The sequence below is a fragment of the Periplaneta americana genome, chromosome 11, assembly GCF_040183065.1.
Source record: "Periplaneta americana isolate PAMFEO1 chromosome 11, P.americana_PAMFEO1_priV1, whole genome shotgun sequence".
NCBI classification, from domain to species: Eukaryota; Metazoa; Arthropoda; class Insecta; order Blattodea; family Blattidae; genus Periplaneta; species Periplaneta americana.
The window spans coordinates 150711967-150731063 of NC_091127.1; the positions used below are offsets into that span (position 1 = coordinate 150711967).

Sequence of the window (19097 nt, forward strand, 5' to 3'; positions counted from 1 at the left end):
CCTAAGCAAACGCTTTATAAAATAAATATGATAAAGGATTTAAATTGCCAATATTTGCCCTCACACTTAAGTTTTATTTCAAACCAAAACTGCACTGAAAATAAAACAAGATGGTTTTAAAACAAGTATATAAGATATATTTTCTGGAACAAGAGTCAGTCATTTTAATATATCAAAACTGATTAGACGAATAGCTAAACAAAAACAGATTTATGGAACTACTCACATTGTTGCCGTCAAAGCATATATGCGTGAGCACTCAGTATATATATGATCAGGGGTAATATCTTTTTTACTCAATGCTTCAGTTGCTGTTAAGTTCACTATTTGTTTGCTGTTTCCATTCACTTTCTATGTCATCTTGTTGCTGGGTTTTTGTTTCCTGAATGTCTAAATCATCAGCATACAATAAAATATTTACATGTCTTTGTTGATTTAGTTCTATTCCTCTATTAAAATTACGTTTCCATTTCAGGAAATGGTCATTCATATGAATATTAAAAAGAGTGGGAGACATTTCCTGTAACAAAACAACTAATTTATCCAATTGATCTCCATTCTGAATAATGTGCACCACACAACAATAGTAGGCCTACCTATAGATAGTGTAAACTTGCAATCGTGGACATGGCTACTCATGCAGTATGCTTCAGCTATCAGACCATTTGCTCTCGACCAAGTGCAAGTAGTCATTCAATATTGTCTCCTCATGTCTGCTTGCAACCATCTTGTCGGGCCTGATTCTGTGTGCATCACATTATTATAGTCGCAACGCTGTTATTCCCTCCTCTTTGCTTACGTCTTAGGAAGTCAAGGCTCTATAAAGTCTAGGTAGGTAGTACTGTTCGCCATTTTTGTACTTTCGTTGCCGAGCTACCAGACGAGGGATCTATTTGCCACACTGTTAAACATTATCCTGTCGTAGCTCCTATGATAATAAATCAAACGCACTGTAATTCAGCAAATAACGTCTTCGGGTGCTTTCTGCGAACACCAACGAAAGAGCCAAAATGGCGGGCGATTATATTTTAAGTATTTATCCAGCCTTAGGAAATGCTTTACATCTTCATCAGCGAATCACAAGACGCACACGTTTAAATGTAGCCAACCTGCAACGTGATTGGCTGCCGGAAATTAGAGCAACGGGACTATAGAAATCTATAGGAGTCAAGTACCATCAGGCAAAATATTGTGTTGAACCGCATAGTGTCTGATTCTGTGTGTATCTGGCGTAAGCAGAACATGTAAGTAATAAAAAATGTTATTTCGTATTTGATGTAAATCAGTACGAAAGCATTCATTCGTTAATGAGTTTTCCTAGTCCCTGTTTTGGTGGTGGTGAAACTAAGTGGGTGAGAAATGGCATAAAAATTTGGCCTGAAGCCTTGTATCAGCTATACTTTCCACAAAGCAGTCCTTTTTTAGACTTTCAAGTTGTCAATCAAGTAGTATCCTCCAAAGAAAAGCTATGAACAAGGAGAGTACAGGACATTCAACGAATACTAAAACAACTAAAGTGTCTTGGGAAAACTATCATCTTCCAATGGATTCCTGTCCATGTGGGCTTAGAGGAAAACGAAATTGCAGATAGGTTGGCCAAGAAAGGCACCCAAGTCGAGATAAATTCAATCATGAAAGTTCATTCATTTGTTCTGCCCAAGGGCAGGTCTTTCACTGCAAACCCAGCTTTCTCCAATCTTTCCTATTTTCTGCTTTCCTCTTTGTTTCCTCATATGATCCATATATCTTAATATTGTCTATCATCCGATATCTTCTTCTGCCCTGACTCTTCTCCCTTTCACCATTCCTTCCAATGCATCCTTCAGCAGAGTTTCTTCTCAGCCAGCGACTCAACCAATTCCTTTTCCTCTTCCTGATCAGTTTCAGCATCATTCTTTCTTCACCCACTCTTTCCAACTCAGATTCATTTCTTATTCTGTCTGTTCACGTCACCATACAATGCCACACTCCACACAAAGCACTTCACAAATCTCTTAGTTCTTTTTCCAGAGGGCTGCAGATGATGTTCCTTTTCCTATTACGAGCTATCCCTCCTTTTAGCTTCGTGGCAGCAGCTCATGTTAATGCTTACAGTACTCCTCAAGTATTTGAAGATATCCACTTGCTCTACTGCCTCACTTAGAATTCGCATGTTAACCTTCTTTCTTTTTCTTTCTATGACCAGTCTTCGTCTAATTTGCATTTATCTTCATCCCATAAAGTTCATAGCTGTCATTTAGCTCTAGTAGCATATCCCTTACTATCATCTCCTCTTCTGCTAACAACACCATGTCATCAGCAAATCTTATGCACTTCATTCTTCTTCCTCCTACGATCACTCCTCCCATGTTCTGATAACAGTTCTTCACTAAATCTTCCAAGTAGATGTTGAACAGGGTAAGTGATACTCCTCTCCCTATTTCACTTTCTTCCGATATTTCTTCTCCTAGCCTGACTTTGACTCCTCGTTTCATATAAAGATTACTAAACGGCCTTCTCTTTTTACAATCCACATCAATTTTCTTTAGGATTCCCATCAGTTTATTCGAATCCACTCTGTCGAAAGCCTTTTCTAAGTCCACAAATAATACAGGGCTCCTACAAAAGACCTTTCCGGTTTCGAACACATGTAATTTATGTTATTAAAGGAGGTCACTTGTGGTCAGTTTGTCGAACAATACATATTTAGGTATTCATTAAAAATGATGAGTCTGTAAGTGTTATAAATGAATTTTTCGAACCTTCTGTACATGTAACGATTCCTTGAATCAGTGCTTCCCAAAGTTTTTGAAGATGCAGTTTTTATGTTTATTTAGTTATTTTCAGGCCGTCAGTCTTACCACATTAGGAAGTTCACATGAACTTTAATTTTCAGTGAATATTCGAACCTAGAATTAGTGTATTATTTGTGTTGTGTGATGTATTGTAATAAGGAACATCCACACACGTTTTTATGTTTATCCAGTTATGAGAAAGTGATAGAGAAATAAGCTTCACATGGCTACAGTTTCAACATTTGGCACCATGAAATACGACATCCGGAAAAATGTCGTATCCGGAACTAATCTGGTCCCTTTGGTGCTGGTTAAAAGGGATTCTACTGTATATGGTTTAGAGAGAAGACAACAGACGGTAGGAACTGTCTAAAACACATTAAATTTCCCTGATCAGAATTTTGTGGCACAGCTCTCCCTTGCAGTGGACCCATCAATTAATGGAAAGTTGATCCATCTCAGTTCTTCTGAAATCTAAGAAAATTTTCCTCCATCTTGATTCTTCTGAAATGTAAGAAACTTTTCATGCAAGTCTCCAGTGGCGGCTCGTGAACTTGTGGATTGGGAGTGCTGCAGTAGATTTTGGTACATACAAATTTCACTTCTTGATACCATTATTAATAAGTATAGGACAAAAATAAATGCACTACATATCGAAAACTTTCTGACTTAGTTGGGAGATGTCTATGTCATCATTTGCTAATCGCTAAAAAAAAAAAAAAAAAAAAAACTAATACCATCAATTTCAGTCTGAATTTCTGATCGGCAGACACTCAACATGCAATCTACCAGTTCATTCTGAATTGTCTTAGAATTACCTTTAAACAGTGGCATATTCCAAAAGATTTTTGAGAGGCCCGTTTAGATTAATCACAAACTGTAGCAACCCACGAAATATACCAGAGTCCTTCGAATCGTTTTTTCATCATCTCTCTTAAGGGGAAGTTCATATTGGCCACAAAATTTGATACAATTAATATTTTTTAAAATAATTTCAGATTATTTCTCACTTCTTGATTATGTTTGAGAATGTTTGTTCTGTTCGTTTAACTCAATTGCGCAGCAATATTAGTTTTGCCTAACATAGCCAATGAAACAACATTTTTCAGGTGAGATTGCGAAGATTCGTGCTTTTTAATTTTTAGGGGCAAATGTCCTAAATCTGTCACACCACTCCTAGTCTATGCAGTATCACCACCGGAGAGGAGGCAATCACAAATGCTCAGCGTAAATTTCATTGTTTCTATTTCGGCTGGATGAAGCTTGAGTAAGATTTAAGTCAGGTAACGAACGACCCTTTAATTTCACTTCATTACATCAATTTTCTCCGCAAGAGGAAACTGAGAAAAATAAAATTAATATTCTGTAATTCACACACACACTCATGCTTGCAAATTTGCACTGGTTAAGTTACGGTACTAAAAGTCACACCAAAGCAACACTCAGATATACTGATAATCAACAATTTTCTAAAACTGGAAAAGAAGTCTCTTTCGTATTTTACGTGCTATATCAAAAGGATTATACTCCTGCAATCATTTTGAGTTCAGGCAAATATTAGGTTCTGCTGGAGACTGGATATATACGTAATAATAAGGCAAAAGAGAATATTAATTTCGTTATATTAACTACAACAATAAGTATGTGAAGAGAAAATAAAAATGTTGTCATTAAGTTTCAAGGGAATAGAGAATCCATTTGATGTAGCATTACAATAGCGGTGTGGGAGGAGAGGAAAGATCTTTCCTTGTCGCCCGGCTCTGCAAGCCACTGCAGCGAGATATGGGTTTTAAACAGCGGCAGTTTCCCTCTGCTTCCCTTCACCTCTCTACCCCCTGACCAAGCAAGGCAGACTCTCTATGAGCTGTCCTACCCTGCAGATCCCAGGACGACTTTAAATGCAGTGTCAATTCCAGTACAGTCGACGCACAAATAGTAATATGTGTTACAAGAGCGGTATGTTGATGTTGTTTTCATGTTCGAGGAAAAGATTGAAAAAGCGAAACGTAGCTCGTGTATCGTACATTATTTTGTGCGAAGATCGTTTATTACATACCTGAAAGACGAATTTCTAATTAGTTGCAATGAAATCTCCATCTTGGTTTCTGTTCAATGACGGCAACTTTTAAAAACTAAAATATCTATTTTCAACATTGTTGCTATAAAATGTTTTCTGTGTTTACTATATTCCAGCAGGCCGTGATATACGTCTGTCTTTTTTTTTCCCCCAGTCTATAAATGCGAACTTAAAACAAACGGTAAGGTTATGTAATGATTTATTTTTCATTTTAATATTTTAACAATATTATTTATATAACATATTGCAGTAATAACATCGGCATCTGGAATCTTGTTGATTTTTTCACGGCTTCCTTAATGTTACTTGCATTATAAATGCAGTAACTTTTGTGGTGTTGTAGAATATACTTAATTTTTGCAAATATTTAAAAACAATAATTAACAGTGCAATTTAGGTGAAATTGCAGTGGTAAGTTTACAATTTATAATTATTACTATGTTAAACGTCTGTAAAAATAATATGTTAAAAGCCTAAAGCAGTAAAATGAATATGGCGCTTAAGCGGTAAGAAGAGGGAAATTGTTATGTGTGTTACGTTGGGAATACTGAATGTGGTATTTCACACTTACTGTGTATTGGTTTTGTGCGGAAAGCAAGCAAATACGCACGATCTCGCACAAAAGATTATGCATAAGATAATAGTACATATTCCCGGGCAGATGAAATATAAAGCAATTTACCAATAAAAGCTGTAACAATTATTCTACAAATTAAAATAAATATTATTTTTATTTTCCTGTCAAAGCAGGGAGTGCTGCAGCTCCGCAGCTCTTATGGACGAACCGCCCCCGGGAAGTCTCAATTAAAAATAAGGAATAGGTTAAGGATAAGGATTTATTTGTGGACAATTTAGATTGAGAAATTTGACGTTTGATTGCCAGAGGGAAATATGTATTTGAACAAATAATAATAATGATAATAATAATTGTCATAATAATAAAAAACAAACCTTTTCTGATTGCTGCATGCATATAAGTAATAGGAGTTTATTTTTATTATTTTTTTGCTTTTGTTTACAGGAGTCCCTTGGGACACATTTCCTTGTTTTAAACAAAACTTGTATTTTAAATCAATCATTCTCTTTAAAAAATGATTCCCAAGTGGCATACATACACACAGGAATTGCCCGATTTCAACTCAATGTCTTTACATAGCAGCCCACTTGCACGATCCACACATAAATCACTTTTTTTTTTTCATTCCCCCCACCCCCCAAAATAATATGTATACTTTTTGTGCATTTTCTAAGCAGATATGATAATTTCCAACTTGAATTTCCTTCCCATTCATACATAACGTTGTTACCGTATTACATATCAAGTAAATTTAACATCTAAATACATTACAGAATGGGAACAGTAACAAAATATCTGAACACCCATAATTTCGTAAAGGAAATATTCTCTTTCAATACACTAAACAAATATGAAACACATATATCACAGTCAGATAAACAATTCGTAATTGCAACAGGCATTATCGGCAAAATATTGTGGTCTGTATAGAAACATCATTTCTCTAGCACACCAAAACAGAAGGTAATAGAAAATATCACCCAACTATAGTCTGAAATGATCTTCAAAATTTAAAAAACAAAGTTATATTACCATAAGATATGGATTTCAGATGTTTCCTTTTTTCTTTAAAATTCTGGGAGAAAAAAAAAATAGAAATATTACTACTCCATATGGGTTCATTAAAAAAAAATTCTTAACTGTTAGGATATAATAGGATATAGTTGAATGGGCCGTCAATGCTTATCTGTTATTTGTAATGATGTTACAATTTATTAATCACATAAACGTTTTCGGCACATGTATGTGCCATCTTCAGATGTTAAAGGGATTTAATACATATTTGACAATGCCATAATGGTTACATATGCTATCGACATAACCATTATATGTTACCATAAGTGACCTTATTGCAATATTCTTATCAATTGTTAATTATCCATTGTCCCCTTAAAATGATTTTAGCATACAGTACTAAGTAAAACAATTAAAAACAGTTAATTAATGTTGAATGACCTAATTGCACATTAATACCAGGTTAAGATAGATCTAATCGGAATAACAAATAGAATGTGAGCCATATCTACCTTAACCTGGTATTAATGTGCAATTAGGTGATTAATATGATATTTGAAGTCATTCAACATCATCTGATATTGTCAAAACTGTTAGTCTCTATTTATAATGTTTATCAATTATGTGAAGTATAATTCATTATGAAGGGATAATGTTTTAATTAACTGTTTTTAATTGTTTTACTTAGTACTGTATGCTAAAATCATTTTAAAGGGACAATGGATAATTAACAATTGATAAGAATATTGCAATAAGGTCACTTATGGTAACATATAACGGTTATGTCGATAGCATGTGTAACCATTATGGCATTGTCAAATATGTATTAAATCCCTTTAACATCTGAAGATGGCACACACGTGCCGAAAACGTTTATGTGATTAATAACAGATAAGCATTGACGGCCCATTCAACTATATCCTATTGTAGCTTGCTTATCGGACAAACTCTCAACAAAATGAAATTATCTTAACTGTTAGTTAAACTGAACATCTAAGTACAAATGAAACGTATTCTATATGGAGTCCTGCATGAATTTTCATATATCTCAATACATAAAATCTTTCTATTAACAAGTTATTGAGGTGTACTACTCACGTCATAAGTAACAAAACTGTAAGATTTTCTAACTTCGATGGGAAGATAAATTCAATGTGTATGAACAGTATATGTGTACCAGTAATGCAAATGGCATACATCACTTACAATAAAGTATATGGTGGTGATATCATCATCGTGTTCCATTACTTTGTACATATTTCCCTATACTGTTAAGTGTAAAATAACTCCTTTGTCAAAATACAATTTAATGGTAATTTCATGCTGTCTTTTTTGAGCTCGTATCTTAATATCCACATTTAAAGTTGGCACCTTTGTGAAGGACGAGGCTTTATTCCTACTATCGGAGGCTGCAGCTGTTGTTAGTAGCCTTTCTTATATTTGTAAGAGTAGATATGTCCATAAGAAACAATCTGATTCTTTGGCATCTACTACCTGACACTCATTAGTTAAAATAAGAAGAAATGCACTGAAAATCTTCTGAATAGATATTCATCCAGAATGTAGATGGAATAAAGTGAGTTATTTACTTTAAGACATTTATGTAACTAAATGCAGTGACTGGACAAATCTAATTTGACACACACAAAATGAAATGTTCATTTCTTGAACTATGTAGTTCGCATAACTGTGATAAATCTATTTTCAGTTCTTAATTATACGAACAAAAATGAAGTTGCTGGCTAATCCTTTCATTGCTACAGTGTTTCAATAATATATTTTCTTTCAACATTTATAGAATTACTGCCAAGGTAATTCTACAACTGTATATTTTCTAGATATCCAAAAGCTAGATGGCACTGATTGTTTTCGTATTGTGTCAACACACTGAATTCTCGCGACATTATAACTTCAGTTTCTTGTATCAATTCAATGTGAAACTGTGTACTTAACTGAATATTTTACAGCTTTAAAGCTCAATTACAAAGCACGTGAGGGACTTAAATTTTATAATAAATTACTTCAATTAGGTTTATAATTTTAATATTATACACTTTCAAAAAGTGAGTAATTACAACTATTGAACATTACCCTGTTACAGTCCGCGTCACCGTTTTTGGCGTGTGAAATAAGTAATGGGAACGTTAAGTGCGAGTGTTTTATATTTGCCGCAGTCAGTCACACAACTGTGTTTGGCAAAGGCTGATGTGACGTGTATATGAAGTGGTTAAATTCTCAGCTGCAGTAGCAACATGCTCACAAACTGGGTACTATATATCTAGGACACACGCCAAAAACGCTGGCGCCAGCTCTACCAACCACATATCACTTCGGTAGCAATGAAAGGGTTTATATTATGTCAATACCCAATTACATACACGATACTGACAATTCAAGAGCATAAGTATTTTACAACAGCAAAGTTTCCTTCTTGTCCCAGGATAACATACCACAAACATGAAGATACTTTAGAAAAGCATTATGTTTAAGGCAATAGTAACAAAAACATGCAGTACTTTTCAATTTGTATTCTTACTAGTGACTGATATGTATAACAGCAACAGAGTCATTAGAAAAAATTTCACCATGAAAATGAAGGAAAATCTGCTGATCTAAAATAGTGCTCAAAGGTACACAGGCCAATGAAAACTTTTAACCAATGACCTGCGGTCTATTTCAACACTTAGTACTTTAAAAAAAATAATAAATACGAGTACTCAGAGAACCGCAAAACTTGAAACAATCTGATATCTACAGCAGTCCATTTATACAAGTCATTATCTTTACATTCCCAATAAATTAATTAACCAATTCTTAGTAACAAAGTTTACACAGCTCAGTTTGCCACTTGGGAAGAACAAGCAATGTACACTGTGCTTATGCATGTATGTGGCAGAAGACTAGGGGGTGGTATATTACATACTATTTACATATCATACAACCAAATTTGGCTCCCTGCTGCATTCCATCAAGACTGATATCTCGGGCTACAACATCAACAAAACATCATGAAACCGACTGAATACCACGCACTGGCAAGAGGAAGAACAATTAGAAACAAAAATATACAATTTTGATGAAAATAATGATTCAATATATATCTGTGTATGGCTCTTCTATTTCTCATATGATAACCAGGTGCAGATTTGGAGAATATAACCATCAAAAAGACACTCAACTTCCCTACAGAACATAACACACCGTAATGCAACAAGTACATTACTGATAAAAGGTTTTAGCATCAGAATATGAAAATCAATCAATCAATCAATCAATCAATCAATCAATCAATCAGTAAAGTATGAACTACATACACATTCATAAAAAGACGATCGTAGAGTGTATGTGTGTGTGTGTGCTTATACAAATACATACACACACACTGTATATTATATACATATTCATGTAATTGTATGTGTTTAAAGAGTAGTATTTCAATTGCCTACAATGTCGCTACTTTGAGACCAACTATTGCTGAAAAAAATGTGCATGAAGGAAATAATATAAATCTTACTCTTCTCACAGATATTATGATAATTATATAAATTCTGTATTATGTGGAAGATGTTTCAGGAATAAAGGCTCAATTTTGAAATTTAATAAGTATAATATAGGATTATTCAAAAGGAAGTTACATTTTGTAATAGATATAGCATTTTAAAAATTAACGTATACACAAAATTGTAACACATTTGTATGTATCAAATAATGGGATTTGTTCATTTATCACGCTCATTTGTTGGCAGAAATTCAAACAGTGGTTGAATAATGTTTTATGGATTGATGAAACACATTTTCAATTGAATGGCAGTGTTAATACTCATAACTGTATGATTTGGTCTAAAATTCATCCCCATACAGTTATTCAGTAAGAACTACATGATCTGAAAGTGACCGTATGGTGTGGATTCACATCCCATTTCATTATAGGACCCTACTTTTTTGAAGAGAACCAAATAATGGTTACAGTTACGGGACAACGTTATTTTGACATGTGCAGAATTTTGTTATATCACATTTACGAAATCGTAACATCATGAACATAATCTTCATGGAGGATGGTACACTTCCTCATATTTATACACCAGTTAAGCAATTGTTACATAACACGTTTGGTGATCACATAATAAGCATTTTCCTAACTCTTGGCTGCACGTTCCCCTGATATCAATCCAGCAGATTTTTGGCTGTGGGTTATTTAAAACACCGAGTTTTTTAAACTAATCCTACGACTACCGACGAACTAAAATATGCAATTTCGCAACAAATTGAAGATATTCCACCAGATCTATTAGTAAATGCTGTTCACAACATAGAGGAAAGATTGTTGCTTGTTGAAGTACAAAATGGCGGACATATTCAACATTTAAACTGAATCCCGTATCTTTATGAGTATAAATGTGTTGTTTTGTGCATATCTTAATTCTTAAAAAGGTTATGGCGACGTCAAAATGTAATTTACTTTTGAATAAGCTGGTATTTTCAATAATCGATTCTTTCTTTAAAATAAAACATATAAAAGACTTATAAAAATACTGAACCCATTTACATATACTGGTGCACTTATAGAAAGAGAAAAAGAGAGAATATTCGAACTCTTAAGTATAACCCATTTTTAAATTTATATAAACTGATATAATAGTTCTTTCGTGTTAAACATATTAGTCTTCCAAGGGCTCTATACATTTGTTAATATTATGAAAATATAAAATGTTAGCACTGTGTAGCTACGCTATGAAAATACATAAAACTTCAACCCATGACCCTGCACTAGAGCATCATTGTTTTATTCACCACAACAGTTTGAACTTCATCCTACGATCCATGATGGACATTCCTCCATCTGCTCTGGTTTCTAACACCTCTACAATTAAATCAATAAATTCATTAGCACTGAAAGTTACTGATCAGCAAAACGATGTTTATTTACTCGTGGCTTTGGAATAAACATGGTGAATATTTATGAAATATATTGATAATACATAACTAATTCCAGTAACAGCGAAAAAACAAATTTAAAACAACTATCTGATAAATTATTACAACAAACTGTGAATAATTGTCTTGACAACAGGTTTCGATTTGGACATCTGTCCTAAAATAACAACACAATGAATCATCATAATCATCTAGAAAGGAATTTGCACATGCACAGTGTACAAATCACTAATTGTAACTTCACACCAAGCCCATTCACGTCATCAACATGGAGTGTCATTTCTATAGTCATCATGCCTCGATCATTGAGCTTAATAACTCTCTATTGACATGTTAACTTCAAGTATACACCCCTACGTTGACTTAAAGTACGTAGTAATTACACAACCCCCGGACTAAAAAAAGTTGTATTTTTATTTATTTTTTTTTTACTTTCTCTTGCAAAATTTCATAAAGCAGAACACAATAATGAAAAACACAACATTATATTAATTATTATATGTGGTATTTTTATAAAACACTATACAGACAATTATTATTTAAAAGCCTAGGTCAGGGATCGATCCGGTCGTCACCAAGTTTTCAGGCCAGGGCACAGATGTAAATTGAGGCCATAGGAAACGTCTGTTTCCATTTTAACTACGTATACAGTAATGTAAGCACAGTCGCCATAATGCAAAAAAAAAAGAATCTCCTAAATCCCTTCTCTATCGTATGTAGGAAGAAGAAAGGCTTCGTCAACAGGAGATGGACAAGATGAGAGAAAATGACTTCTCTGGACATTATCTCTTCCACAACCAAGCAGTAACTTTGAATAGCAGTACTGTAATTGCAAACATCATCTTAAGTTCGTGGAGTTCAGTACATCTCTTATACTCCTCCCTAATTTTGGCAACGATGGCAGGATATATTTTTTTCTTTCTTGCGTTGGCGTCAGTCCAAGAAAATTTACTGTAGGTGTGTGGCGTCTAGCCACAGGAATGAGCATCCATCAAAAACATCACAGTCAAAAATATAATATGTATAGTGTGGTAGTTCTAGGTGATCTCACGGCACTCATTTCAGTCACGCACACTTGCTTGCTTGCTGATTCACTCACACATTTGTCCAGAACACAGCCAGAGATAATTGAGTGACAAATCTAACACTTGCTGCAGGACACTGCCTACCATTCATTATATATTTAAATAAAATCTGTCCAAAATAAGCAATATTATTTTGGGTGTGTACCAACTCTACAAAATAAAATCGAATTACTTCTCTATTCTCTAATGAGAATGGCATTTCATCTTTTCCATACCACAAACCAGTTTATGTTATGAAAATATATTAATCGATTAGTGTATCTTTATACAATTTTAAAAGTATTCTTTTCCTAAAGAAAGATAAAGTCATTGTTGAGGTAACTGACAAATATGTATAGGAAGCCAATTAAATTATGGCTATCAAATAACATGGCTGTTAAGCAATGTACACTTCAGACCAGGCAATATGTATGCTGTAATTTATCCGCTACAGAATGCCCAAACAATGCCCAGGTAAACTAGACAGCTGTATGTATGCAAGAGGATTCAATGCAAGCCAAGTTCTGGTTCACAGAAATCGTAGAAACTTCAGCTCTGTATTGTAGTTTAAGCACTAAATTTTATTTTTGTAGACTTCTAAAGGTAATGGATTTTTTTCTTAATATTCAGGCACAACAGATGACAAAGCTGGCATCATCTGTATACTGAACTGGATTACATTGAATCATAGATTACATGTATTATTATTTTAGTGTTCCATGTTTAGATGTGGTGTCACGTTTCTAAGCCAACTAGTTGGTAAACACCCTCCTGGAGTCATGCACATTCTGTCTATTTTTATATTCTAATCCCTGTATTGACACTCACATATAGTCCATGACTACAAAACAAATGCACACATCCTAAACAAAACATCCGTTTCCTCGAAAGCATTTATTGTTTACCAAAGAGGAAACTGAATTACACTAATTGTGCATGGACCCCCATACCAATTATTTCTGCTAAACTCTATTTATTCTAACACAATAGTACTGAAGATAATGGCAAGGGAAAGCGATTCCCCAAAAGTTTATATACATACAATGAATCTGGTACTAAATTATTTCACTGGAAGCATTTTTTATATTCAAAGACAACATTGGAAGCACTAAATTATACAGGAGACTCTTTATAAAGTTGGAGCGATATGGTAACTAAATTTTTATCAATTATCTTTGTCACGTTGTGACTATGCATTACTTAATAATTGGCTGTGTCCGGCTCAATCAGCCCTCTCTCCCAAACTAAGCTACTAGAAGAACATCCCTAATCAATTTTGGTAATAATATTGCCACTGCAATATGCTAAGACAGAGGGAACACAACTTCAACAGCAGGAAGAGAGTGAGGCTGGCATGAGCATTTTATCTTGAAGAGATCTACGTATTTCTTATTTCCACTGGTATGCACTCCTTGTAGGAAGACACACCCATGCCTCCTCTTGCTTAAAGGCTGGTCCACAATAAACCGGAAACGGAAACGACAACGAGAACGAGAACGGAAATATTGTTAAAATAAATGTATTTAAATGTGAGCATTCACAATTAGCTTTCACATTCCCGTTCCCGGGCTTCGGCAAGCTTCTTGTTAACTGTTAATGCTCACATTTAAATACATTTATTTTAACAATATTTCCGTTCTCGTTGTCGTTTCCGTTCCTGGTTTATTGTGGACCAGCCTTAACTCCAGGGCTTCTTGCTCTTGTGTTAAGAACAAGGGATTTATGTCATGGCAATAACCTTTAAAGAATGACAGAAAAAAAACAATGCAGTTGTAGTGCAAACATATATTCTAGCAAAGTATGGAATGCCAAGATGAAACTAAAAACAATAACAATGGGAAAAAAATGTGACTAAAATTATATTGAATTCAGCCACAAGTAAAATATAAACTCTAAACTGAAAAAGAGAGGAAATAATGGAATGTAAAACAACAAACGTATGACAGCCAATAGGCCAAGTAAAATAATTCAGACCAAAATGTAGTTTAAAAAAAAAAATTTTTTTCAACTGCACTCCAATTCAGTTTTTCAATTAATAAAAGCACTATAGTGGTCAATGTACTCGTACTTAAAATATTCATTTTTCTGTCACTGAAATTGTGTATACATATAATACACTGTTAATACAAGACTACATATTACATTGTTGTCTGAATATGCTCAAATGATTTGCCAATTTAAGATGCCCCTTCCTTATTTTAGATGAAAAATATATATGATTTTTTCTAGTTTGCAATATTCCATTCCACAGTCTACCTCTCCAGTAAAGGTATTTTTTTTAACAAAATGCGACTTTGGAAAAAACTTAAAACAGAAATAATGGCTATACATCTCGCATACAATAAGAAATAAAACGAATCCTCTTTTATTCAATATAATCGCTAATGTATGGAGGTTGTGGTAGGGGTGGCAGTGGTGGTGTTTGGGGGTGACTGTACTGGTGAAGGTAATTTAGAATAGTAATAATCTAAGTGATAAAATTTTTAACCCCCGAGATTCCTTCTTTGTCTCACTGTTTGAAGTTGTTGTCGTTGGCAGAGAGGGATGGCAGCAGGCAGCAAGGAGGGTGGTGGTGGCACCGGGGTCGGAGCCAGGGGAGGCCGGGGTCAGTAATGATCACCACCCGAGGCAACTGCAGAATCGTACTCCAGCACCAATCGCTTTATATGCGACAATTTCTCATGCAAGTACTGAAACCGACGCTTAGCCTCCTGGAACTTGAGATCGCGTTTGTTTTCCTGATACTCACGAACTATAAGGTTCTTGATTTCCTGCAAAATAAAGAAGTGACATATAAAGTAATTAAATTGTAGGCCTATAATAGTTACAATCATAGCTACGAAGTTCGATACCAAAGCAGTAGATTCAGTTGAGTACAGCGAGGAGTATAGATGTCACCTGCGTCTCGTCCTGCTCCTGTTCGCTACAGACGATACACAATGTGTTATAGTGGCATAAACAATGCATAGTGGCATTCTGTGGAGCTGTGTAGAGTCGTGAATAGTTTGAAGAATACTGTTAATTTATATTAATATTTTAGGTTCTGAACAAAGTGAGCTATTCTGTTATTATTGTATTATTTACGTAATATTAATATTTCTGACACTACCATTTTTAATTGCCATGCTGATTTAAATGAACTTCGGAATAATGCTGCTTTATCATTGTTAGGGGCGCAGAATTGGTTTAAGCCTAATGGATTTTTATTAAATGAAAAGAAAACAGAAACCATATTGTTTATCAGTAGGCATATTGATAAGAATAAATCGATTAAGATATTTGGTATATGGATAGATACAAAATTAACTTGGGAAGCTCACATAAATTACTTAATTACGAGATTGTCTAGAGTCCTATATTTATTAAGAAATTTGAAAACATATTTACCAAAAACTTACGTTAAATCAGCTTATTATGCATACTTTCATTCCATTATTGGATATGGAATATAACTTTAGGGAAATAGTACACATAATAATATATTACAGAATAAGGCATTAAGAATAACAACAAATTCTTCTCCTGATGAGCAATGTAAGCCCATTTTTATACATGAAAGGGTCATGACCTTAACTGGTATATATCTTTAAGAAATATTATTATTTCTAAAAGATAATATTAATTCTCTTTCATTTCGAAAAAGATGTACATACTTATAACACGAGACAACAAGATCTATGTAATATATCCAAATTAAGATTAACAAAATCAATGCAGAATTATGAATTTATATCTTATAAGATAAATGTCCCAAGGAACTATTTAATTTAGATAAGAATATTTTTCGGAAACGAATTTCTGGTTGGCTGATTGACAAGTCTTTTTATGATATTGATGACTTTTTTTAATCTTAGTGATATAAGTTTTTAATTTACTCGTTTGTGTGGTAATTTTATGAGATAATTATTCATAATTATGTTTTGATGTGATTCATTTATACTTGACTATTAATCAAGGCACATTATTGTGCTCACAAATTTGTATATAATAATAATAATAATAATAATAATAATAATAATAATAATAATAATAATAATAATAATAATAATAATAATAATTACTATGTACTCTATACCAGGATGTCAAAGTGCTCATATTACAAGCAATACAAATCCATCAAGGTTCACTTTTTATCAGGATAAAGTACAATCACCGCTCTTAAGGAAATGTTGTGCGGATTCTTGTGGGCATGCAAGCGCTTTCACATCCCTACTCTATACTATGTAGTTTATGTACTATTTATCCTGGTTGTTTCTTAACAAATACCCTTTTTTTCTTATTTATTTCTTATAAATTTATATATGTTTATATCTTAGTTTTCACTTTCCATTTTTTCATTATTATTAATTAAAATGTGTCTCAGTGTAATGTACAACAGAGTCCGTATAGGCCAGTTTCTGTCAGATACTTTTCCAATTCACTGCGGACTAAAGCAAAGAGATGCACTATCACCTTTACTTTTTAACTTTGCTCTAGAATATGCTATCAGGAAAGTCCAGGGTAAAAGACAGGGTTTGGAATTGAACGGGTTACATCAGCTGGTTGTTTATGCAGATGACGTGAATATGTTAGAAGAAAATCCACAAATAATTAGGGAAAACACGGGAATTTTACTTGAAGCAGGAAGGAAAATGATACAGATCTGGACATCTTTGGATAAGCCATTGAAAATTACAATAACTCACAAGGCTGTTGCCACTGCGAATGAACTAATGTGAATGTCATATTAAGAGACGGACAGCTGGCAAGTCCTTTATCCACAAGGAGGTGGGAGTGCTCATAGCTCAAATGCTACTAACACATGCAAGTTACAGTTGAACTTGGCTGATAGTATCATAAATATGTCAGCGTTCAATTAAAACATTTTATAAAATTCTATTTATTTTTTAACGAAATAGTATTATAACCAGAGCTAGGAAGTTGGTACCAAAACTGTTGTGTGAGCTTGGAATATATCTCTACTGAATGAAAAGTAATAGCACATCTCTCAATGTCAGTGAACCAGAACGACAAACATGTACAGCTAGTTGGTAACCAAACATGGGCTCCAATTGTCCACAGCCTTAGAACAGGAAAATAATAAACGACTAATATAAAAAGATAATAATTTGTAATTATAAACTTTGTAAATTCCAAACTAAAATAATTTACCCATACATATAAAAATAACACACAAAGTATACAATTATGTTTCTAGCCTCATTATAACAAATAACAATGAACATATTCATTTTATCAAAAGAAATACTCCTTTTATGTTCAGAGAAAAATATTTGTACCATCAGGTGAACAACTACTTTGTGAATCTAATAGTGTATCTCGTATGTGGCACACAGAATATTGAGCACATAATTGTTTTCAAGAACATTTTTCATTTCTATTGTAATGACAGCTAGGAAGTTCGTATCGTAATTCCGATGTTGAACTTGGACTGTAACGCTGCCGAATGCATAGCAGCACGAGACGTCAACATTTAACGAAGAATAATCCAGAAAAAAATAAACGTGTTGCACACTCCTGTCTGCATAATTATTTAATAACAGATGGCTTTACTTTTTTAAATCAGGCATATTATTATTATTATTATTATTATTAAATAAACATGTAGTTAAGGTGGGTTTCTGGAAAGCAGGAATGTAACAGGACTACCATTAATGGATGATATACAAAATGTGTAAAATTAGATGACAATAAACATCATAGACAAAGACATTTCTCTACTTTAAAATGTCTCAGACTTCTACAATAATATCTGTCTTTAAACAGAAATCCACTCCCCTAAACATTTTTTTAAAAGTTCATCTAACAACACTTCACTTCTTCATTTTAGCAAATACATTTCAACAAATAAAACAATACCAAAATTTATAAGGAGGAAAAGTCAACAAATATAGAAAAGTCAACAAATATATCAAAGCTTATAAATTAAATTACCTTCCAGCCAGTACTATAGCGTTCTTCTTGTCGTAACCTCTCTTCAAGCTGAGCAAATCGTTTTGACACCTTCTCAACCTCAGCGTGAAGATCTCTGTATTCACTGTAATCTGCAGTGAAGTCAGCCTTATATTGTCTGCGCTGCTCACTATCACGTATTGAACTGTAAGTCCTGGAATAACAGAGTTATTACAATGAAACTATGTTCTCTGCTCCAACAATCCAGGGAATCGTGTAGGACTATTTAAAAAAAACTACAAATAATGCCCATGGCTTGTCAGTATATCTTTTCATTAATAATTTTCCTCTTATGTAATCATGAAAACTTTGTAACTAATTCAACAGTTCATAGCATAAATACACGTCAAAAAAATGACTTTCACACTCCATCGGCAAGTCTATCGTGCTATCAAAAAGGAGTGCGTTATATGGCTTACTTACTTACTTACAAATGGCTTTTAAGGAACCCGAAGGTTCATTGCCGCCCTCACATAAGCCCGCCATCGGTCCCTATCCTGTGCAAGATTAAGCCAGTCTCTATCATCATATCCCACCTCCCTCAAATCCATTTTAATATTATCCTCCCATCTACGTCTCGGCCTCCCTAAAGGTCTTTTTCCCTCCGGTCTCCCAACTAACACTCTATATGCATTTCTGGATTCGCCCATACGTGCTACATGCCCTGCCCATCTCAAACGTCTGGATTTCAAGTTCCTAAT

General features: G+C 33.9%; 1 protein-coding gene across 1 annotated transcript in view; it reads right to left on the bottom strand.

Moving 5' to 3' along the window:
* Positions 1-5803: 5803 nt before the first annotated feature.
* Positions 5804-19097, bottom strand: part of Su(Tpl) (Suppressor of Triplolethal) — a 400679-nt gene continuing 387385 nt past the window's right edge. The window contains exons 9-10 of the mRNA XM_069840232.1: positions 18379-18550; positions 5804-15215 (exon numbers count right to left, since the gene is read on the bottom strand). Coding sequence (XP_069696333.1) covers positions 15051-15215; positions 18379-18550 — 337 coding nt within the window. The 3' untranslated portion in view covers positions 5804-15050. The remainder of the gene's footprint in view (positions 15216-18378; positions 18551-19097) is intronic.